Here is a 24,293-nt window from a genome sequence, read left to right as displayed (position 1 = left end):
AAATTCAATAGAAACCTCATGGCGCGTCCCTGTGTGGGAAAATACCAGAACCCCCTCTCCCCCATTCTCCCTCCGTCTCCCCGCCTTTGTGTACATCGTGTGTGGGTGGAAGATAAACTGGATTTAAAAAACCCTTTGAAAACAAGACATCGTTAACTCCTCTAATTGAAAGCAGTCTTCTGCCGAGGAGGGGGATTTAGAGGCGGGGGTGGTAGTGCATGGACTGGACGCCACAGAGCCCTCTGCTTCTATAGACTGGTGACCCCACTCACACCAGCCATCCTAGCCCACTTCAGAGGCCACAGAGATGACTGCATGTTTTCAGGCCAGTCTTTCACCTCCTCCATCCATTGCATGTGACTCTGTTTCCCCATCTATTGAGTGCGATGTTTGGAATCAGGAGTTCTGAGGACATTTCCAGCTCAGACCTCCAGTGATCTCAAAGCTCTGGGTGAAAAACTTCCACCCAGAATTTGCAGCATGAAATTGCAAGCACGAAAAGATGAAGGAAAGAAAACAAAACAGAAAAAAACACATTGTTGGAATAACTGCAGTAAAATTCTATGTTACTCTTCTGGTTGTCTTTGCCAGAGAAGGAGGCTGGAAAATCAGCCTTCTGTTTCCAAGTGTCAGAGACATAAGACCCACGAGTCTCAGAGGTCGACAGGATGCTCGCCGGGAGAGTGGTTTTGGTTGTGTGTTTGTGTTAGTCTTCGCTTGAATCAGTGTTCACTTCTGTGGCATTCACTTGGAAGAAGCTGGAAATCAAAACCTGGCAGAACGTCAGCGCTGAAGAGCCCTTTGGAAATGAATTTGTCTTCCTCTGTCTTTCTAAGAGTGAGAAGGGTGAGTGGGTCAGAGAAGTGAGCAATTGAGTCAGTTTCAGGAGGCAGGCCCCCTGCCTGGCCGGCTAGGGATCTTCCCACCACCTTGCTCCACCCTACACAGCCCTGTGAGGACCAGCTTTGGTCTGTTGAAGCAGCTTCTGTTTGAGAAGCCCCAGGAGAAGGCAACAAGGAGAAATTCTGAGTGCATCCCCTACGCAGCTGGGATTTAAGATCCACCTGGCACAAATATATCCCTTTGCTTGTTGGATCCTCATCGCAGCCCTTGGGGCAGGTTCTTTACACATTTCTTTTGAGCCAGGCACAGTGGCACACACCTATAATCCCAGCTGCTCAGGAGCCAGAGACAGGAGGATCACAAAAGTTTAAGCCCAGCTTGAACAACTTAGTAAGATCCTATCTCATAATAAAAAATACAAAGGGCTGGGGTTGTAGCTCAGTGGTAGAGTGCTCCTGGGTTCAGTTCTTAGTATCTAAAAGAAAAAAAAGTTAACAGACAAGGTTAAGAGTGGGCAGAGTTTGTGCTTGGATTTGAATCCTGGTTCTACCACCAACTAATTGTATGACCTTAGGCAAATGACAGGGCCTCGATTTCTTTATTTATAAAGTGGTTATAGTAACCACACCTACCTCACAGGGTTCTGGTGAGGATTGCATGATTTAACACATGTGGATTCTTTAAGATAGTGCCCAGCATAAAGCAGGCACTCAATATATGTTGCCACTGCTGCTGTTGCAATATCCACTGGCTACCTCTTACTTCCTGTGTGCTGGGAAGGCTGCTTGGATTTATTTGAGGATAAATAAAACGTGGTCCTCACCTTGGAAATCTTGAGACTTTAAAGGGAGAGACTGGACTCTAAACAGCCATAATCTAACTTGACAAGTACCGTGACTGAGGCATATATACAGAACTCTATGGTCACGTAGGGAGAGCAATTAATTCTGTCCAGGGGTGATCAGAGGGGGGGTGATATTTGAGACTGCCTTTGAAGTGTGTGTAGTATTTCACGGAATGGACAGTGCAGGGCATTAGCGTATGTCTGGGCACAGCATCCTGGTAGGGGGGCCCGGGGTGTGGGAGAGAGTGCTGTCCAGGGAGAAGGAAGCACCCGAGGCTCATGTGATGTCTGCCTCGTGGGTGGGAAGGAAAGTGACTGGTAATGAAGTTGGTGGAAGTGGCTGAACCCAGCTTTCAAAGGCTTTTGTCCGCCGTGTCTAGGGAACTTCCATCCTGTGGGCAAGGCAGCCGTGGGGATTGACGAGTAGCAGGGCAATAGGATTAGTTTCTCAGCTTGGAACTGGCAGTGAATGTGGGTGACTGGGGGCAAGTAAAGTGGGAAGTGGTCCCCTCTTGTCCACCAGAGGAAGCCAAGGCTTCAGCAAAACCCGAACAGCGGCCGTGTGACAGACACAGAAAGAGGAGCCCAAGGGAGCAGAGTCTACTTCCTGGCTCCAGTATGCAAGTGGACTTGTGATCTTAAAAGAGTCATTCAAAGTCATTCTCTACCTCCTTCTCCTCCTCACAAATGGGGGGCAACCTTATAGAGTGAGGATTAAGTATTTGTAACTATGAAACCCAGGGTAATTATTATTACTGTGCACCCTTAAGCTTCTGGGACCCTTAGAGGTCATTCAGCACAACCACTGAATTTCACAGATGAGGAAACTGGGTCAGAGAAAGATCCATCTCATAAGTGACACAGCTGGTTCTAATCCAGGTCTCCTACTTCTCCCTGGGCTTATTCGAAGTAAACTCAGACATTCTGCTAAAGAGGAGGAAAACAGTGATGCTCCCCTTGGTTCCTACAGGGGCAAAGGCAAGGGTGAGGGTAAATGACCAACCCAGGGCTGGACTTCCTACAGAAGAGAGTGGTATGAGCCCTAGCACTGCTGTCTGCTATTGCTGCCATGATATCTTGGGGGAAGAAGGACCAGTCTCACTGGTCCTGCACAATAAAGGTTGGATCAAGCAGTGCAGGACAGCAGGGCACGGTGGTGCACACCTGTAATCCCAGCAGCTCAGGAGGTTGAGGCAGGAGGATTGTAAATGCAAGGCCAACCTCAGCAACTGAGTGAGTCCCTAAGTAACTTTGTAAGACCCTGCCTCAAAATAAAAAATAAAAAAAGCTGGAGAGGTGGTTCAATGGTTAAGGATCCCTGGGTTCAATCCCTGGCACAAAAAAAATTAGGGGGGAGAAAATTTTGCAGTTTTGTAACAACTTCGTTCTTACTGGCGTGTGACCTTGTGGATGATACCTCTCCTCTTTTGACCTCTGAAAAGGAAATGGTTTCAGTCAATAATCCAAGTCCCCTCTAACTCTTGGTACTTAGAGGGCAGAGTACAAGAAAGGTAGGCAGGCATCTCTCCTCTGCAAAGGGCTGTGCAGAGGCAAACTGAGCTGTCTGTGCATGGCAGTGAGTTCTCTGTTCATGGAGTCATCAAGAAGATACTGGGTGACCTCTCTGCCAACCCTGTGGGGACCTGTGAGGTGCTTGCCTGCCCAACTGCAGTTACTCTTTGCCTCGCTCCATTACACTTTCGCCTTCACTTGATTGTTTCTTTATCAATGTATTTATTCATTCATTCCTTCATAAAATAACAATAGTTTAGTCATTTAAAATAATAATTGCCATTTTTTAACATTGTGTTTCTTTGTGGTGAGAGCACAACAGGAGATCCACCCTCTTAACAAATGTTTGGGTGAACAATGCCTTATTGGTAACTCTAGGTACAAGACTGAAGAGTAGATCTCTAGAACTTACTTGTCTTACTTAACTAAGTTTTATGTCCCTTGATGAGTATCTCCCCATTGATCTCTCACCTCAGTCCCTGGAAACCATTATTCCATCTTTGATTCCCTGGATTAGACTGTTTCTGGCATCTCATTTAAATGGAATCATGCAATATTTGTCCTTCTGTGACGGTTCTATCCCTAAAGTTCTTTCTTACTGCTGGTGGCAGAACCTCCTTCTCTTTTAAGGATGATTTACTTCTTCCCTGCTTTGGAACCAGGGATTGGACTCCAGGGCACTTTACCACTGAGCCACCTTTCTAGTTCTTTTTTTTTTTATTATTTTGAGACAGGGCCTCACTAAGTTGCTGAGGCTGACCTTGAACCTGTGATCCTCTTGCCTCAGCCTCCAGAGTTGCTGAGAATACAGGTGTGCACCCCTGCACCCTGTGAGGATCATTAACATTTTGTTGAGAGCATATACCATTTCTTCATCCATGCATCTGCTGATGGACATGTGGGTTATTATCAGGTCTTAGTTATTAGGAACAATGCAACAGTAAACATGGGAGTGGGAAATATAGAACATTTCAGCTCTGAAGAATCCCTTCTGCAAAAATCCTGGAGGTCGCCAGTGTTTCCAGAGAACCCTTGAGGTGTCACACAAGACAGTAAGTGATGTTTAGGACAGGAGCAGGTCTGGTTCATTACCAGTATGACAGAGGACCACAGAGGTTAACCACATTTGATGCCCCGATATCGCTGGGGCTGCATGGCTGGGGAGAACCTCAGCATCTTTAGGATTTGTGGTACAAGAGTGGCAAACAGGAAGGAAAACAGAATGGCTCTGTAGGAGATTTGATTGATGTGAAGATTGGGATGGGCAGGAGGTTGGTAGACACGAGACCCCTAGAGTTAACAACACTGGAGAAACCAGGAGAGGGGAGAGGAGTAGAGAGTAGGAACCCAGAATGATGGTAGAGAGGGCATAAAGTCTACCATGCTGTGCGATGTCACTCTCCTGTGTGTTCCCCCACAGAATATTCAATAAAATCTTCCTTGCTCAGCAATGCTTGGTGGAGTTGGATTTGCTTTTGTGGAAGGTGTAAAAAAGTGGGTCAATAAAAACAGAGCCTCCCCATAGTCTCCGTCCTCTTGGGGTCACACCTTCCGCAGTAGCCAACCTTGTGGCTTCAACGAGGCCCTGTCTTTCCTGAGCACTCCAGAGCCAGGCATGCTATAGGCTATCAATAAATGGCTGGTGATGAGCACATTCATGCAATGTCTATAAAAGCAGGAGGCTTGTGGGCGCTTGCTTCTCCCTTTGCCCCCAGCCTCCCTCCACCTCCCCAGGAACAGAGATGATTTTAAAATCAACCAGGGCTTTGGGGGAAGGTTTAGCTGGATTTGTTAGTTCCTCTCTGATTTGCTTTGACTGTCCCTGGCCAGCCTGAAACAAACACACAACTAAATAGAAAAACAGAAGAAAAAAAAATAACAGAGACATATTCCTCTAAAATCCTGTCTAGTGCTGATAGAGCTGACAAGATAAGAGGAAATCGTATTTAAGCAATAAGAAGGCTTTGTTCATGTTGGCAAATTCTCTGACCATGAATGCTTTAGATGCAGAGATAAAGCCCCCAGCCCAGCGCTCAGAGATGTGCTTTGCCACACTCTGCCGGGAGACAGGCAGCTAAGAACACAAGGGAAAAAGCATTCCAAAATGATACATGTCGAATTGCTGGCCTGGATTTCAAATGCCATAGATAGTTTATGCAAAGTCTCACACTGTTGTAAAGTGTAACACAATCCATTGGCAGTTCTGCCTAAACCCAGTCTTGGTTGTTTTTGAGAAAAACAAATAAACTTGAACATGTCTTCAGTTCATTAAAGTGGCTATGTTTTGTCCTTAGCCTCCTTGGAATTAGGCTTCTAGATATTTGAACAACTGAATCCACACCTGATTCCCAGACAATGGGATAGTTGATTTTTGGCACCTTTTGGGCTCCATAAAAAGTTACCAGTGTTATTCAGGAAACTACCATTGTCTTCCCAGGACCCCACTGAATCCTACAGCCAGGCTGAGGGAAACTTCAACAGTTTTTGAGTTTTAGTACTTTCTGATAATTTAAAGCAGTGAAGCTCTTTTCTTAAATGAAGTATTATGAGTCAGCTCGATATATCAAGCAGAGGAGAGGAGATGGTCTGGTTGGAGCAGTAGAGTGGAAACCAAGCCGACCTCTCCAGGTCCTGAGTCCAGACTGCCATCTCCATGAGCCATAGGGATCCATGGAAGGCATTTTGCCAATCTATGGCTAATGCAGTATCCAACTGGGCAAGCTTAACTGGGTCCAAAGATGCAAGGTAACTTTACTTAATTATACCTCATGTTTTGAGCAAGCATGAACCAGAGGTCCTCTGAATTTAAAGCCAGCTCTCGTCACTACAGAACTTTCACTACAGAACATGTGTGATTCTCCAAGGCTGGTTAAGCCACCTGTCTTAACCTCAGTCTGCGGTTTCGAGAATGAATGGAGGAAGATGTTGTCATGAAGAGAAGCTGGGTCAAGAGTATATGGAGCTCATATATTTTCTTTGCAACTTTACTATAAATACCAGCTTACTCCAAAATGTTTTTTGAAAAAGAAAAGCATTGGTGTTCGCAGTGGTAGGTCACAATGCAGCCGTATGTGTTAGAAGGGCATCCAGTAGTGTCTCACTGTTGTTGTTAAAAGAACTGTGACTTAATGTTTTCTGAGAGCTTCGAGAAGCCAGCATCACCTGAACAAGTGATGGAGAGAGAAGCCACTTGAGTTTTAGCAGATTTATAGATGGAATAGTCAGCATGTCAAAAGGAGCCTTTGGTGATGCCAAGAACAAGACCGTTCATATGGCCACCATACGACATTCAGATCTAGTCTAGTCTAGTTTGTTGACGTCCTTTGTATACAAACACATTGGTAGGGGAGTTGATGCTCATGATTTTCATCTGTTTTTAATGGCTTTATAAACCAATATTTTGGAGTCCTTTTAATTCATAAAATTACATGGAACAATGTAAATCAAAACACCTATACTTACCAGGTATAGCCATTATATAATACAACCATACAAATATTGTCATATTTCCTCCTGGCCTCTCTCTGCAAGAGAAATAACAATGCAGGTGAGGTTAAATCCCATTTGTTTCCAACATCCAGGACCTTTTCGCTCTCTTGATATCCAGAAGCAACCACCACCTTAAATTTGTTATGTACTTTTCTATGCCACATTAAATACATGTGAACCCCTGGACAATATATAGTTTTGCTTTATGTGATTTTTATAAAGGCATTACAATAAACTTTTACATTTAAAAACATTTGAATGAGTGAATAAATGATATTAATTCTTGGCACCTTTATGCTGCATAAGAAATTGGCAGTGATATTCAGGGAACTAATTGTCTTTCCAAGACGGACTGAATCCTAGACCCAGGGTGAGGGGAACTTTGACAGTTAGCAAGTTTTGATATTTTTGATATTTTTAAAGCATTGAAGCTTTTTTCTTAAGTGAAATATTGTGACATGCAGAAAACTCCTAGGTTTTAAAAATTCTGTTTGTCTATAAATGCTCCCACTTTAACGTCCTTCAGTGTTATCTATCATTAAGAATGAGTGTGTTTGTGTGTGTTCATGTGTGTGTGTGTGTGTGTGTGTGTGTGTGTGTAAGTGCTGGAATTGATTTTCTCTGGTGAATCCTGTGCTCATACTCTGATAGTCTTTACTTGTCATTATAGCTCTGTGCACATTTCACAGATTTGTTCTAAGATAACCTTCTTGACATTCACGACTCTGAGATCAAATCTCTCACGACACGGTCTGTGCCACATTCCCCAAGCTGTAGTAATACCAGGCACCCTATCACAACCTACCCAGGTTGTGGGGTTCTGCTCTCCTCTGAGCCTTTCCTTCTATTCCTTCTTTCTGCAACACCTTCCCAACTTAACTTGAAGTCAACTCCTCCAAGACTTGTCCCTGTGAGGATGTCTATATCACTTCCACCACAGCTTCACAACACTGAGGATGGCCTTGCTATTAGAAGTGAGCTCCTGGGGCAGATGCTTGTCTGTATATCCCTGCTCTCTCTTGAATATCAAGACAAAATTGATGGACAAAATTAAATGGAATCCAAATGAATATTCAGGACCCTCAAAACATGACTTTTCTTATTTTTCTTTTTCCAGGTGTGTCGAACCAAGGTGATAGATCTCAGTGAGGGAATTTCCCAGCATGCCTGGTACCCTTGCACCATCAGCTATCCATACTCCCAGCTGGCTCAGACCAATTTCTGGTTGCAGGTAAGCTTGAGTCTTGAGAACCCTGACATCTCCAGCCCTGACACCGAGGAAGCACTGACCCTCATGTTGAGCCTTTCTGGACACAGTTTGTCCACCCACGAGGGACAGGAAACAAAACACTTGATAGTGGGGTGCTTCTTGAAGTGGAATCCCTTAATGCTCAGAGAACAGCCCAACTCAAGTCTTACACTGGCAAAGCATTTGGATACCTTTTATGTGCCTGAACCTTTTATTTGTTATTCAAGACCTTTTATATTAAACTTTTCTGCCATGAAATCTTTACTGATCTCCACAGAAATCGGTGACTTTTTTCTTCCTTCTGCACAAGTTTGGTCACTTGTTGGGTGACATCTACCACATGGTCACTCCATAGCCATTTTCCTGACAGAAGACAATGAATTGTATTGATTTTGATTTATGTGTCATTGACCTAATTTGAACATCATGGTTCCCAGAAGTACAAGGGCCATGTCTTATTTAACTTGATCTCCTTGGGGCCTAGCGGAGGTTGACATGAATGAGTGATGGATTATATTAAGCACCTTGTAGTTCTGTGTGCTTTGGATGTGTACTAGGTCCTGTGCTAGACACTTTATTCCTATGGTCTCAGTAGCACCTCAATGACTCTATGATATAGCTGTGCTTTTTAATCTCCTAACTAGCTGTGCTTTTTAATCTCCTAACTAGGAATGAGGGAATTTCTGGAGTGGCCCAATTATCCACTGATGTCACACAGCTTGGGTGGTGCAGAGCCAAGATCAAAGCTGGCCTCAGAGTCAGTGCTCCTCACTGATAGGTTGCTTGCCTTCTGCTTCCCACCTGAGACTCCTATGAAGAACCTAGTTCCAGACATGGAGGAAGATTCTCCTCAAACTCACCTCAGTGTGGCTGCTTCTCTCCCACATGACCAAGCACATGAGTGACCTTCTCATGTCTTCTCCATTTCAGGCATATTTCTCTCAGCCAATGGTTGCTGCAGCTGTCATTGTCCACCTGGTGACCGATGGGACATATTATGGGGACCAAAAACAAGAGACCATCAGTGTGCAGCTGCTTGATACCAAAGATCAGAGCCACGATCTAGGCAAGCATGTTCCTCAGGGCTTGGTTGCTCCTGGTTCCTACCTCCTACCTGCCTCAGGGTGGTGGTGAGGACCAGCTTGGAGTGACTGCTTCCTTCCCCTTTTCTCTTTCTTGCTTCTTCACCATTTAGTGTGCTGATTGCCCCTATCAAACTGTAGTTGTATGTCCAGAGAAACCTGGATGTGGCAGATGAAGGAACAAAGGGTCAATGGCAAAACCCTCCCTTCAGCAGCTTCCCTTTGATGGAAATCTTTAGACATCCCATGTGATCCTCAGAAGACTCTGGGAAGGAGACTGAGCAAGGGCCATTTCCCCATCACCCATGTTAGCACCTGAGGTGCATAGAGAGGCACCAAGGGATTGCAGGTCACATATCAAGGCAGGGCTGAGTAACCAGGTTTCAGAATCCCAGCCCATTGCTGCTCATCCTCTAGCCAGTGCCTGTGGAACCTCCTCTGTGGTGACATATGCTCAGCCCAACCTCCCGAGAAGACCTCCATGGGAGCAGGAATAAGAAAGTTTCCTATCAGATTCAGTAGGCAAGAGGCAGTTGAGGAAGGGAGTCCTACCTGCTGAGAAGCTGCTCTGGGTTAATAATCAAGTGAGTGGTCACCTGTCTCTCCCCTCTGCTTGCCTGTGTGGGCTGTGGTGTGGGGAAATGGCCTGACTCCAGAGCTGGCAGCAAGGTCTGAACCCTGTTCATTACTCACTCACCACGAGAGAGGAAGCAGTCTTCTCAACCTTTTAGCGCTTCACCCAGAATCCCGACTTTCTTCAAATATACAAAAAGGACAAAGATACTTTGTGGACAGAGCAAGATATTGCATGGCACTGTGGTGAGTAGGCCACTCACCAGAGCTGGTGCTAAGAACTTCCTGTTAGCACTAAGCAATCCCTCATGTCCAGTCTGCCCAGAGCTCTGGGTAGCCATCTGAGCATCTGGAGTCCTGAGCCAGCAGTGGATCCTGGACTTCAAAGCTGTGCCCACACCATTCCGCAGAGAGCTCATTTCCAAAACCTGCAAGAAGTCAGTGCACTAGGGGTCATTTCAGGGTCAGATAGAAGACAAGGGAGTCGGGAAGATTTTTTGTTGTTGTTTTATTTTTGTTTATTTATTTAGTTTTAAAGCCACAGGGGAACATATTAATAAGGAAGAGAAAGAAAACCCCTCTGGAGTATCTGGATTCCTGGGTAATTTCCCTAAGTGAGAAGCAAATATTTTTATAGTCATCCTGGCATTGCAGAAAGCTCTGAGGAGAGGTTTCTCGGCAGAGTGGGAAGAAGTTCGGTTCCACAGAAGCTTCTTGAATCCTCCTACTGGTGCCTGAGCCATCTGTCCTCCCTGTCCCTTCCCATGTGTTCTTCTGTCCTCAGTATCCCAGCATCCCCAGCAGAGGTTTCACAGTTCTGGGAAAGTAGCACAGAGTTAGGGGCATCTGTTGGACCACCACAGGGCTGCCAGGATATCAGGATTACAGCCCTTTTCAGATGTGGAAATGGATTTGAAGGAGCTTGCTGGAGTCCCATGATCAGGGAGTGCTTAGACCAGCACTTGAATCCAACTGCACCAGACAGCAACTCCATCCCATTCCATCTCTCCTCACCTTGACACACCTTTTCCCCTGCCTCTCTTCCTCCTTCCTTCCTGAAACCTGGGCACCTGCTGTCTCCTCAACCTGTACTAAAAGACTTGAGGACTTCTGAGCAGGGCAAACTTGGATTCTACCTGCTGTGCTGTGTCTAGAAAGCCCGTCCTGCCTGAGCATGTCAGTCCTCTTTGCAGATTGGGTGTAGGGCTACTCCCAGGTTTGCAGATTACTGATGGCCTGTTACTACGAATTATTTCCATCACCTTTCAAGCCAACCAGCAACTGAAAACTAGCAGCTCAGGCCTCCAGCCCTAGGGCATTGTGGGAGGGAGCCAAGGATGCTTGGCTGAGGGGTGGCCATTTGCAGGAGGAAGAGGGGCTGTGGGCATTAGGTGAAGGGAAGGCTTAGGGGGCAGGGAGGCAGGGGGATTGGAAAGATTTGGAACCAAGAAAAAAGGGCGGACAAAGAAACTTTCAATCAAACTTAAAATCCCCTCTGGCCGCCCAATGGTGCTTTTGTGCCGTGACATGAAAGGGTCTGGGGGCTCCGGGAAGGGCCCGTTGGGGAGGGCGTGACTGGCCTTGAGTAATGAGCCTGGCCCCTCGGCCCCTCTGTCTCCCTGACAGGCATCCATGTCCTGAGCTGCAGGAACAATCCCCTGATTATCCCTGTGGTCCATGACCTCAGCCAGCCCTTCTACCACAGCCAGGCCGTCCGTGTGAGCTTCAGTTCGCCCCTGGTCGCCATCTCGGGGGTGGCCCTCCGCTCCTTCGACAACTTTGACCCCGTCACCCTGAGCAGCTGCCAGAGAGGGGAGACCTACAGCCCTGCGGAGCAGAGGTAAGGGATCCTGGGCCTACTCGCGCTGGGCCATTTGTAGCCAAGTGGAGACACCGTGATTCTAAAGCCGAGCAGCCATTTGTGTCGCTGTAAAAAGTCTCCGTGTTTCTCCCTCTCTGTCCTCTGACCTCTGGTCAGCTCTGTCTTTAGGCTCCAGAGACCCACAGGGCTCTGAATCCCTGGGGTGAACATGGGAAGTGGGGATGAAAGAGACTCTCCCTCACCTGGCTTGCAGCTGCTGAGTTGACAGTAGGAAGGAGGTGATCTGGAAACAGCCATTTCCTTCTCTGGGTCTCAATATCCCCGTGTGAACAAAGGGAGGGTAGGTGGCTTAGCTCACTCAGCTCTAAAATACTAGGATATTTTGCTTCCTTGGTGACACAGGCAAGAGTTATGACCTTCTTGAATTGAGGGGGATAGAGGGACTGGTATTTGCTCATCCCAGTTCGCTGCACATGTATGTGGTGGGTAAAACTCCACAGCTTCTGCTCACCTGCCCTGAGATGCCTCCAGTAGCCTGGGAACCTTTTACATGCAGGGCATTCCTCTGTCCTTGCAGGTGATCTGACATCTATTAATCTACCACATTTGGAGGTCGCTAGGGGGTGGGGATGTGATGACATTTCCTGGACTGAATAAAAGCTTTGAGAATACTCAATACTCTTGGGTTGAATCTCCACGTTACCACTTGTCCTTGGACGAGTCGCTTCCCTTTTCTGAGTCCCAGTTTTCGGAAATTTTGTAGCATGCAGATAATAATGCATACTTCACAGGCTGGTCGTGAGGCTTAATTGTTGCATTGTGGATGAAAATGCTCTCTCAAACTGTTAGACACTGTGCAAAGATAACAGATTAATAAAGATTATTCACAAGTCCTTTCTAACCATGATGGCTGGTGATTCTCTGCACAGAATGCTGAGTTAAGTTCTTAAAGTCAAAGCTGGAGGTAGCCTCAGAGATGATCCAAGACATCCAATAGGTTCAAACTTTGGTATTACCATCCAGGATTCCAGGGCCAGATTTGCTCAGCATCTCAAGCTTGTTTACATAGGATCCAAAAAGAGAAAGGGTTGTCATGTTCATGGGCTCCACGGAATGGAACGAGGTCCTTTGAGAGGCGATCCTGCCTGCCCTACACACCTGGGGGCAAGGAGAGGGAAAAGGCGGTGAGAGGGGACACCAGCCTTTCCCACGCCCCTGCTCCCGCAAAGGACACAAAGGGTGGTTGCAAAATCCACATTGTTTTGCACCCACTGTCTCCAGCTTCTGTTGGGCCAAGTCTGTTGCAATCCTTCAGAGGCAAGGGCTCCGTAAATATCGCTCATTGTCATATTGCACTGTGAGAGGGCCTTTTCATCCCAGACTCTCCAGACTCTATAAAAATAAGTTAATTCTCAGAACCCAGAGAAACAATGTCAATGGAAAATGCAAGGATGTTTTCCACAGTGCCTTCCCACCCTTAGCCAGCCACCCTACCATCCACAAGTTGACTGACCGCTAGCGCTGACTTCTCTGAATGCTTAATTGGCAGTTCCTGTGCCCTCCCTCAACAGTAAGGAGGTTTTAACCTCTGAAACAAATCACTCAGTAGGTGTTTGTTGAGTTCTTTGGTTGTGAGGGAGGAACACGGCACTGAGGCCAAGTCCTGTCTCAGACTCAGGTGCAGAATGACTGTAGACAAGCTGTTCTCCCTCTTTGGGCCTCAGTTTCTCTCTCTGAGAAAGAATGATGCTGGACTGCATGTTCTCTGGGGTACAGTTCTGCCTGTGATTTCCCAAAGAGGAGGGGTCAGAGGAGCGGGAAGGCACAAACCTTTGTTGAGCCTCCGATAAGCACATTGTATTATTTCATTTTCACACCTGTTCTGGGAGGTGTGACTCAGAGAAGCAGAATAGGTGAGTCAAAGTCAACCAGGCAGTAGGAGGCAACACCTTGCCCCGTCTGTCCCTAAAAGTCACGCCCTGCCCACCCACCCCATCAAGGTAGGAGAGAAGAGGAATTTTCAGGAGTGGTCATGTGTGAGCTTCTGCTTCGTGGGACTGCAGTAAAGGGGTGGAGATGTAGCCCTGAAGGCTTTGGCTTGCTTCTGGGCTGAGCCCAGACCAGACTGAAAGTGCAGGGTTGAGGCTCAAGGCTGCAGGACCTCCTCCCGGAAAGCTCTAGTGGGAAAGGACAGCAGCTGTTCCCGAGGAGCTGGGAAGACATTTACCAAAACAAGCAGGACTCTGCAAATGTGCAAATGCATTAAAACAAATGGGGAGGAAAGAATAGAAAAGTAAGCAACAACTGTATAAAGCTCTGGGGTGTTTTTCTTCATTCTCAAAATCACCAAGGTAAATAGCATCACTGGGTTTTTTCTTTTTCTTTTTTTTTTTTTCCTTTTTTTTTTTTTTTAATTTGTTAGCATCACTTTTTATAGCACAGATTTCAACTGATTGTAGTTGGAACAGCCCACTTTACTCTTCCTGGTCCCAGGTAGTGAAAGGTGCTGTTTCTTCCTCCCCTCCCCCACAACACCCTTTCTTCTCCTCCCTCTAGCTCTCCCTCTCCTTCTCCACCCCCTCTATTCTCTTCTGGTGGGTCTCTCCTCCTCCCCTCTCTCCCTCACTCCCCTCAATCTCCTCCCCTCTCCTCCCCCTCCTCTCCCACCCTCTGTCCGCCTCATTTTCCTTCCCTTCTGAGAGTGGTGTGATATCCAGTGGGCTGCCTTGGGAGAAGCTTCACTATAGCAAAATCAATGCAGGCGACGTGTTCTGACCTAGATTCAAGGGTCCCCAGCCCCTGTGCTGTACTTGGTATAAATTCGGAGGCCCAAGAAAACAGGATCAGGTTTCAAATGAGAGGTCCAGTTGTGGAATTCTAGCCAAATCCCAACTCTATCCTGAACTGAGGAAGGAGAAAAAGTTGGGGGGAGGCAGCAGCCACAGGGGTGGGAGTGGGGAGGTAAGATGCTCCTTTAGTGACAAAAGCTTCATCATGATATTGAGTCCCGGTGTGTCTGTCACACACACACACACAGAGCATTCGTACATCCAACTTCCTTGTTCTGAACGGAAATTGAACAGTTTATTATAAAAGTCAATGGGCTACGTATTTAAACAATTAAAGTTCCCCTTCCTCTGCTTCTTCCTTTCTTCCTTCCTTCTACCTCCTTTAATTTTTTGTATTCTATTTCTTCCTTCACCTTGAAGTCTTCCCTCTTCTACTTGCTAGCCCATCCAGAGAAAGGCAGTGCGGTAGGCAGTTAACTTGCAGAATGCCGACTTGGGTAGGGAACAAGCCCTCCGTGTGCCTGGTATGAAATCTTTCCATCCACGGGGTCTTGGGCTGTGGTGTGTGAGCTAGCGTGCTCACAGCCCGTGCCCCAGGTGTGGAATACCCTATTAGATGTCTGATGAGAGGTCACCTCGAGGGGTGGCCCTGCTCCCAGCAAAGGCCCCAGGCTTCCTGTTGCTGCCCACCCCTGCATCCAACTTCCCTGACTCACAAAGGAATCGGGGGCATGTCACACATGGGTTGGCAGTGACTGGTCTTGGGGACGTCCCTGCAACAGTGTGCCTGAGCATTAGCGTGCCTTGACAAACAGTACCGGCGACTGCCCGACTCTTCTCTGAAATATCCATCAGCTCCTGCCCCATTGCTTTGTAGGCCTAGCAACACCTATCTTTGCCCATTCCAAAGGGCTTTGAATTTATAGACCTCCATTGTTGGTCTTCATATAACCATGGCACCCAAAAGTCGAGCTTCTCAAAGATCCCCAAGGTCTACATCCTCACTCAATAGGAAACTCAGGGTCCAGACTAGGGACGTAAGCCTTGTAAAGCCACCCAGCAAGTTAGGAGCAGAGCCAGCCTTTGAATCTGGTTTTTGGGAATCTGCTTTTCTTTTCTCTTTACTAGAGTTTTCAAGACTGATGTCCCCTCGGCCAGATTAGGCCACAAACAATTTTTCCTTAGCCTTCATTAGTTACTATCTTTAATTAGTTGCCAAAACTTAAATATCAGAAGAGTTCATATTAAAAACCAGATTTCTTCCTAGAATTCTTAAAAGAAATCATGAGGTTTGAAAGCAGCAGGCCCTTGTCCCACCATGTGGCCTTGGACCGGAGTGGGGACTGGTCTGCAGCAGCTGGACACATCCCCACCCCGCTCAGCCTGTCTTGCCTGTCAGGTCCTCTGCCTGGACCTCACAGGCCACTGAGTTTGCTTTCCCCACTCTGCAGCATCTTAACCTCCATACTGAGTCCCGGTGCTGCTCCAGGAAATCCAGGGCAGAAGAGCCTTTTAGGATTACTTCTCCCCGGAACCTCATTTCTGGGCAGGACCATCAGCTCCATCATGCTAACTTCTTCTCAACCTCGGTTCCCGAGTTGATCCCACAGAGTCCATGTGAACCAGCATGATGCCTAACAACCACCTGCCGTCACCTCCGCTCCCCACGGCACCATTGCGTCTGAGCAGCAGGCTAGGGACAGAACCCCTGGAGAGAGAAGCCTTCACCAGCCTTTGCCCTCTGACTTCCTCCTGCTTCCAGTTCTGCCCAGGTCCTGGCTATTAGGCGCAGTTAGTGTCTATTTCATTTAGCAGTGGGGACGGCCGTTAGGGGATCACATAACATTCCACCTCCATCTGGATCCTGAGTCTGTAACTATATGCATGAAAATATACATCTAAGAAGAAATGGAGACTCTGATCAGCTCTTCATCATGGGGCACAGGTTCTTCCTTGACCCAGGTGTGAGACTCTGTTTGATTCAATTACCTGAGGTCCTTTCTCCACCCATCCAGTCCACCTCCTTACTCCTTTCAGAGAAGTGTCTTCAGTTTTTCCCTACTCTTGCTGTTTTTATTGACTGTTCCTCACTAGTATTAAATCCATTGTCTTGTTTCCTTAATTTGGTTTTGGTTTTTGTATTTTGGAAATGAGTTCTGTGGGAAGGTCCGTGGGGGTGACGTTGACCATTTTTGAGCCGTGCAGTCACACACCTTTTCCAACCAAGGGGGACTGAGGGAGCACACTGGCAGATCTCCATCAGAGTTCTATCCACTCTGAGCGTCCCTGGGCAAGCAGCTCAAAAATCTTGGTCCCAGTGGGAATAATATGACCATCCTAAGGAGATCCTGTGTGGTTGCAAATACAATGATGTGGGTGGAACCCAGTGTCAAATACCTGGTGCACATCACCTCCTTCCCCCCTTTCCTTCCTGTTCACAAGTTTGCAAGCCAGGTGCAGACAGATGTGCCTAAAAACCAAGGAGGACTCACTCTCCAAAGTGTGTTCTGGAAGACATCAGTCCTAAGAAATGTCTCCCAAAATAAAGGTTTTAAGTGTTTTGCAAAGTTATTTGACACCTTGCCTCTTTCTGGACACAGTCCCTATGCATCTGAGTAGTCAAGGTTCTGAGAAGTCCTGTAACAAAGAAAACCGATTGGTTCATCAATCCACTGCTTCCCATTCTTAACTGCACATGAAACTTTCCAGGTAATTTGTGAGACCAGGGAATTTTTTTTTTTTTCAATAGCAGAAAGAGGCAGTGGAAAGAGAACACCTCATGGAGCTTCGTTGTTTCCAAAGCATTTCTCAGACATTCACCTTCCTTTTCTACAAACACACCACACCCTGTCCTGTCCTGGATCTTCATACCTGCTCTTCAGTCTACCTGAGATACCCTCTACTCTTTGTATTTTTGATCCCTTCATTTCATCCAGCATTTAGGTCAAATGTCCCTTCTTCTTGGATTCTTCCATAAAAAGTATACCAGTTCCCAGGAACAATTAACCTCTATAATTTCACTTTGTTTTAATGTCCTTATGGTGCACATCACTATCCAAAATGGTCTCATTGATGACCATTCCTTGGCACTGAACTCCCTTCTTAAATACACAGGACACCTTTTCCATCCAACAGGATAGCAAAGGTTGAAATGCTCATTCCCTCCAAGGACACCTGACTCGGTGAGGCCCCCAGTCAAGGTCAGTTGAATGGAGGAACAAATGGATGACCGACAGTTCTGAGAGACCAGTCAGGTTATTGTTTTCATTCTAAAGATGAGGAAACTGAGGCTCAGAGTGTTAAAAATTCCCAAGGTTGAAAAACTGACAAATGGGAGAGCTTGCAGGTTCCCTCAGATTTGCCCGATCGAGATGCCTTGCGCTTTTCCTCCATCCAAGGAAGGGAAGGGTTTCAGTGTTCCACTGTCCCACGAGGAAAACCTTCCATGTGACAGAACAAGCAGGGTACTGGTTGGCCCTCCATGGCCCAGAGCCAGAGAAGAAAGTGCTTTCTCTCCGCTGGGTCTTCAGGGCAGGCGTCCCGGTGCCTTCTGGGAGCCGAGTGAGCTGTCCACACTGCCAGGCGCAGGTCAGAAGAACAGCTCAGTAGCCGGTAGCTGGTGGAGTAAATCTGTTTAAATTGGAACCATGTGGCTCTTCCCCTAGTGCTTACAGGACGCGAACAGATGCATTGTCTGGTCAAAGCCTGTGTCCGGGCTGCAGTCGCAGCCTCTTGGCGGTCTCCACGTGCCCCAGCACCTGGCCGTCAGGAGTGCAGGGAAGGCTGGAGAAGAAAGTAGCTCTGCCAGCGCCATCTAACCACAGTGGCCCTGCCTTTCAGAAGAGAGGCGTGTGACCGATACAAAGCCACACCAGGGAGGGCCGGAGACCCAAATTCAATGCTTGCCCTTCTCTGAGTATTCAGAAAGGGAATTTGTTTATGATTTGTCCTGGAGACTTTTAGCTCAGTTTCCTTCACTTTATTTCTTGCTATACATTTTTGTTTGTTTGTTTGTTTGTTTGTTTGTTTGTTTGTTTTTTGTATCAGGGATGGAACCCAGTAGTGTTTAACCACTAAGTCACATCCTCAGCCCATTTTTATTTTAAATTTTGAGACAGGGTCTCACCAAGTTGCTTAGGTCCTCACTAAGTTGCTGAGGCCATCTTTGAACTTGGGATCCTTCTGCCTCAGCCTCCCAAGCTGCTGGGCTTAGAGGTGTGTGTTACCACGCCTGCCTGTCACCATACTTTGCATCAATAGGTAGAGTATAGGGGAAGCCCTCATTGGGATATCCTGAAACAGCACCAAAAAGAAATGTTGGGAAGTTCTTCTGAATCTGGTTTGGCAAAAATTTCTTCCTGTATCCCAGATGCAAACAGGAAAATGAAAGTCTTGAGGTTCTGAATTTAAATCTAGCCATCTGTGCACAGGGTAGGCCAGGTGCTGGGGTAAAAGTAGCAAAAGTCTCCTGTGTTTGGAAGCAAAGTCTCAGCCTGTTGGGAGCCACTGGAAGGCTCATCCAGTTTGTTTCTTTCAATTTAGGCAACATCAGTTGCCAGGCAGTTTTAGTCACAATGTGAAGTACTCTGAGATGAAACAGGCCTTTCCTCTGTCCTCAGGACACTCTAGTCCAGGACCATGGGGCCAGGTTAACAGCAAGAACTCTGGGGTTGCACCTGTGGGTGGGAACTTAAATAGGTAACCAAATCCTGCTGGCCCTCACTTTTTCCAACTCCAAAGTGCATAGATCACCACAGGGTGATCGTGAGCATGGAATGAGCTCGTGTGCATAAGCCATCGGAGTTACATTCCTGCCGTTTGCACAGCTGTAATGGAAGCAGGGGAAGATCATCCCAGCACAGGGGTATGCCTTGTTTCTGTTTGTATCTTTAAAAGCTAGATGTATTCCAGTACCCATGGGTGCCTAGGACCTGTGTTTTCAATGCATCCAGCAAGAAGCACCTGTGTCAGAGAAAGGACAGCGGAATGGCTGGGAGGGAGTCACTTGGGGAATAAAGGGAAAGCTTCCAATAGAAATTACATGGAACTCAGACTCGAAAAATCGGTAGGATTCAGATTGGCAGAAAAGTAGGGACAGCTGTTAAAGCATGGTGCAGGGTATGGTCTCTGAACAACTTTTCTTAAGTTGCTTTGCAGTTATGAAAGACTTACTTCCATCACTTCAGTTGAGTCTCATGGCTCCATGATATTGGCTGAATCTGAAGGTACACAGAATCCCAGAGAGGCATTTTACTAGCCTGAAGTCACACAGTCTCTGGGGAATACAGCACAAATGTATTTATAAAATTAGCAACCAGTTACTGAGTGTCAGGGGCTCTGCTATGTGTATTTTCTGAATTAACTGGTTTAATCTTCCCCATGACCTTCAAAGGTGGATGCTCTTATAAAATGTGAAGATAACTTTCTTTCAACCCGGTGACTGGCAGATAGGAAACTCAATAAATAGTTGCTATAATCCTAATGATCCCCATTTCCTAGATGGAAAAACTGAGGGTCTACAAGATCTGAAACCTGATAACCAGACTTTCAAATAGGACTATTTGAATCCTAGATTGTCTTATCTCCATAATTCCTGCTGTTCATGATAAACCTTACCCGTGGCCTTCAGAGTCAGTCTTCTCGGCCTCAGCCAGCACCCCTCCCTCTCCTTCGCCCCAGCCTCCTTGAGTTCTGGAGTGAGAAGATCAGTCTTCATCTTCAAGCTGGATTGCGGTTGTCCTGGGAGGAAATCCCTTCTGACCCTCCTGTTTCTTCCCTTCCTAGCTGTGTGCACTTCGCCTGTGAGGCCTCTGACTGCCCAGAGCTGGCCGTGGAGAATGCTCTTCTCAATTGCTCCAGCAGTGACCGCTACCATGGGGCCCAGTGCACTGTGAGCTGCCAGACAGGCTATGTGCTCCAGATACAGCGGGATGATGAGCTGATCAAGAGCCAGGTGCGTGCAGGTGCTGAGCACAAAGGTGGTGAGTGTGGAATGTACTCCTGCAGAATCCCTAGCACTTAAAACCAGGCTGCCACACAATATATAGAATAGATGCTCTTTTTCTCTTTCTCGCTAACAAACGGATCAAGCAACTAACAAAGCTGTCTGGACTCTCTGAGAGAAGGCTGCTTGTACAGAGCAGTGTTCCACACCAACACACATCCATGTCTACTATAGGTTACGAATCTGCAAGACCTTGGGCTGACCATTCTGGAGTGAATGAGCCTCTTGCAGTCAGAACCTTATCATTAGAATGGGGTAGCTGTAGGAAGAGGTCAGCTCTCTGTGGAAGAGGAGTTCTTTTATTCATTCATTTATTGCAAGTCTGTGTTCACTATAAACCAGATGCACTGCTAGATCCTAGTGAAAGGAAAGACCTAGGCCCTGTTCTCAAGGAGCTTAGTGACTAGTGGGGAGAGGAGACAAACAATTTGTGAGTAGTGGCCTCACAGTGTGACAGATACTTTGAAGGGAAGAGGGGGTTGTTGTGGAAACACAGGGAAATTCAAGGAAAGTGCCCTAAAATGAGTGACATGATACTGGGTCCATCGAACTCAGAAGTAGACAGCTAAGCCAAGAGGTGCATGCTGGGAGAAAGGGCCGAATATATGCTCTGGCCCAGCAGGAGTGGAGTGTGGAAGCCTGTTGGTGACAATGAGCACATCACAGACAGAAATATTTTCCTTTTTCTAACTCACCAAGTCATGAGGCAGGAGGGTCCAACTGGGTCTGCTGGTGCAGAGCCCGCCCAGTTTAGTTAGGAAGCTTGGGGTTCATCTTTAGAACAACAGGGAACTGTTGAAGGACACATCATGGTCAACTCGTGCTTGACAAAGGCTGTTCTGGTCACCCATATGGGTGGCTTGGAGTCCAGCAGTAAGACCGGCAGCAGCAGAGACGCTTCAGGAAATTACCAGTGGCACTCATGGAAGATGAGTGCCTGCATGAATTCAGTGGTCGTGAGTGGATTTGAGCGCTGTGGCAGAATATTGCTTCGGCCAGGCGTTGCCTTGGTGTCTCAGGTGGGGTATGGAGAAGTGGAACACGTTTACGTTTGAAAGTCTTTCTGGCCCTGGAATTTGAGGATTCCAGAGCTCTGTTGCTAGATACACCCTTTTCCAGAGCCCTGCCAGTCGCCTCTGCCTTCACCCTGCAAACACACAGGGCACATTCATTATTGCTGGGAACGCCTATTTGCTCAGAGCTTCTGGGCTTGCTCATCTTAGACACCTACTTCCGTGTGTCAGACATGGCAGGTCTGAACGCCTATGGAAACAATTAGGTTGTTTTGGCAGTGAGAGACCTCTACTCCTTTGATGTGTGCTTAAGAGAGGAAAATGTCCTTTGCTTTTAAAATCTCAGATCAACACTTGGCATCCCCAATCCCCTGGGATTTGGCGGCTTCCTCCTTGAATGGAGGCCCCGGGCTGCCAATGACCGTCTGTCCTTCCCTTGGCTCTGCCGCATGGCCTCACCCTTCCACCTACACAGCCCTACCATCTTCTGATTTGGTTCTGATCTCTGTCAAACTTTTCGTTTTTCCTACACTTGTTTGTTCTTCATGTCTTTCTCTCTTAACTATTGAGCCATCAAATCTCAAATTAGGGAGTGGCTCTGAAAGCAATCCTAGGGTTCCATCCACTGGTGTTGCCAAGGCAAGACTTCAGATGAGGAAAGGAGCTTGCTCATGGTCTCGAACTCAAAGGGCAAACTTGCAGGCCTCCTATATCCCAGGGCAGGGCCTACTCTGCACTGAGCACTAGAGTAGATGACTGCTAGCCTCCTCCAAGAAAAAAATACCAAGTTCAACCATCAGTCACGTTTCCAAGTCTGTTTTATTAAAGAAATCGCCATGTCTGCCTCATGAGGTCTCTGAATCTTAAATCTCTCATCCTTAAGGTGAAAATAATGATCTGGGAGACTCTAGAGAGAGCTTTTAGAGCATCATCTTTGGATTTGAGTTCCACTTATCTTTTTTCCAGGTGGATAACCTGGGACTGATCATATAATGTCTCTGAGCTTCAGTTTCTACATCTTTAAATGATGGGGGAGCTGAAATATCAAATTCACTCAGTTGTGGAGATATTAACGTGAGCCAGCGTTAAACCACTAACCTTGGTCTCCTGGTGCCTGGACAAGACTCCGTTGTCACCTGGGTATTTTCCCACATCGAGGGTCCCGTCTGCTGTCCCTCACTGCTCCTGTCTCTGCCTTCCAGATGGGACCCAGCGTCACAGTGACCTGCACAGAGGGCAAGTGGAGTAAGCAGGTGGCATGTGAGCCAGTAGACTGCGGCACCCCAGACCACCATCACGTCTACGCGGCTTCCTTCTCCTGTCTCGAGGGCACCACCTTTGGCAGCAGATGCTCCTTTCAGTGCCGTCACCCTGCTCAGCTGAAAGGTATCCTGGGCGGGTCACCTCCGCTTGCCACCCCACTTTGCCTGTGGGAATCCCAGAGGCTGCTTCCAGTCCCTTCTTCTGGGTCCCAAACACCTCGGGCTGGACCAGTTGTCTCTGTGCTCAGAACCAACTGAATTCATGTTCAGTGCCCCTGCTGCGTAACTAAGAAAAAAATATGGCAGTCAAGTCCCCTTCAAGACTGCAAATATTATTTAGAAAAATAAAAGGAAGAGAGGTAGGGTTAGGGAGGGAGTGAAGGAGGGAGGAAAATAAAGAATTATATTTGGAACTGATGCAGCTAATCACTCTGTAATTAGCAGTAAGCCCCATCAGTGTTATTAGTATCACCCTTTCACAGAAGTGAAAACGGAGTCACTAAGCTTAAAGAAGTTGCCCACGGCTGCTCTATTAGTGGTGGGGACTCTGTTGTCACCCAGGTCTGTCTGTCTTAAATGTCAACTGTTCTTCTATAACAAGGGGGTGGGCTTGGGAAAGAGGAGCAGGAATGGAAAGGAAACACCTGAGATCACCTCGGACCGGGCCCTGGTGGAAATGAATAAGAAAAAGCGTGGCATGCTGGAGAAGAAACCACATTTTGGAAACTAGTGAGAGACTGGGCTGCAGGTCCTAGAATGTCAGAGGAGATCCAAGAGCTCATCAGAATAACTGGAAATATTGAAATCTCAAAGCCCCACGAGAGAAGGGAAGGAATTTGCACAAACTCAAAGAGCCACTTTGCAGCCATTTCAGGATGAACTCTTCTAGCTTCTCATCAAGTACATGTTGTATTTTAACTTTAGACCTGATTTTGGAGGGTGTCAGAACCTCCCCTTCACTTGGTTTATCAGAGGAAACATCACCCCTTTATCAGATACCTAAAATAATATCTCACTTGAGCGTGGGGTCCTAATTTGGGGTCCACCGTGCTACGGAGTGAGACTGAATGGGCTTCTGTGGCATGTGGGTGACCTGGAGGGAAATCCATGAGTTACTTAATGTGCTGTTGTGTGTGCCTGGATTTCAGGCATTTTGATGAGAGGAGTGCACCAATAGTTTCACCTGGTTTTCAAGGAGACTCATGACTCCAAGGTCAGGAAGCACTTATGAACTTGAGACTGGCGGTCATGTCTAACTCTTGCCATGTTGCTGTCAGCAAGCCCAGACCTGGGTATGGTAAGACTTGACTGGCTGGCTGGATGAACTGAAGAAAGGAAAAGACACCAGGAGACATGTTTCTTTTAAGAAGCAAATGAAAGGCCCAGCAATCTTACTAAAAACTGCCCCCAAAGGAAGACAGGAAATCTATCTAGGGCACATCCTTCAACTCCTCTCAGTTTCAACCCAAGAAGTTTTGAATAAAAAGGTATAGACATTTCATTTGAGCTACTATGAGCATTTAGGTCAGAGCGAGGTGAAGAGACCAATGGCAATTGGAAACACTCCAACTTGCAGGCCATCCGAGTCCATCGCTTGGCCCCATTTGCCAGTGGGATGCAGGATATATTAATAACTGCAGACTAGGAAATCACACTTCTCTCAATCAGAGGCCCCTGGGGAAAGGAGGTGTATAAATTAGCATTGATTATTACAGCTTTCATTGTGGCTAATAATAATCCTTAATCAAGGTGATGCAAACCCATCTGCCACGGCTTGCCTGCTGAGTATAGTCAGGGGAGGGGACCCTGTT

At 47.0% G+C, this 24,293-nt stretch overlaps 1 protein-coding gene across 1 annotated transcript in view; it reads left to right on the top strand.

Annotated features, from left to right (window-relative positions):
* Positions 1-24,293, top strand: part of Pappa (pappalysin 1) — a 232,457-nt gene that overhangs the window by 157,984 nt on the left and 50,180 nt on the right. The window contains exons 11-15 of the mRNA XM_047524822.1: positions 7,806-7,919; positions 8,868-9,003; positions 11,219-11,432; positions 19,988-20,156; positions 22,423-22,606. Of these exons, the coding sequence (XP_047380778.1) occupies positions 7,806-7,919; positions 8,868-9,003; positions 11,219-11,432; positions 19,988-20,156; positions 22,423-22,606 (817 nt within the window). The remainder of the gene's footprint in view (positions 1-7,805; positions 7,920-8,867; positions 9,004-11,218; positions 11,433-19,987; positions 20,157-22,422; positions 22,607-24,293) is intronic.

The sequence above is a fragment of the Sciurus carolinensis genome, chromosome 14, assembly GCF_902686445.1.
Source record: "Sciurus carolinensis chromosome 14, mSciCar1.2, whole genome shotgun sequence".
NCBI lineage: Eukaryota > Metazoa > Chordata > Mammalia > Rodentia > Sciuridae > Sciurus > Sciurus carolinensis.
This window is presented reverse-complemented; position numbering and strand designations above follow the sequence as displayed.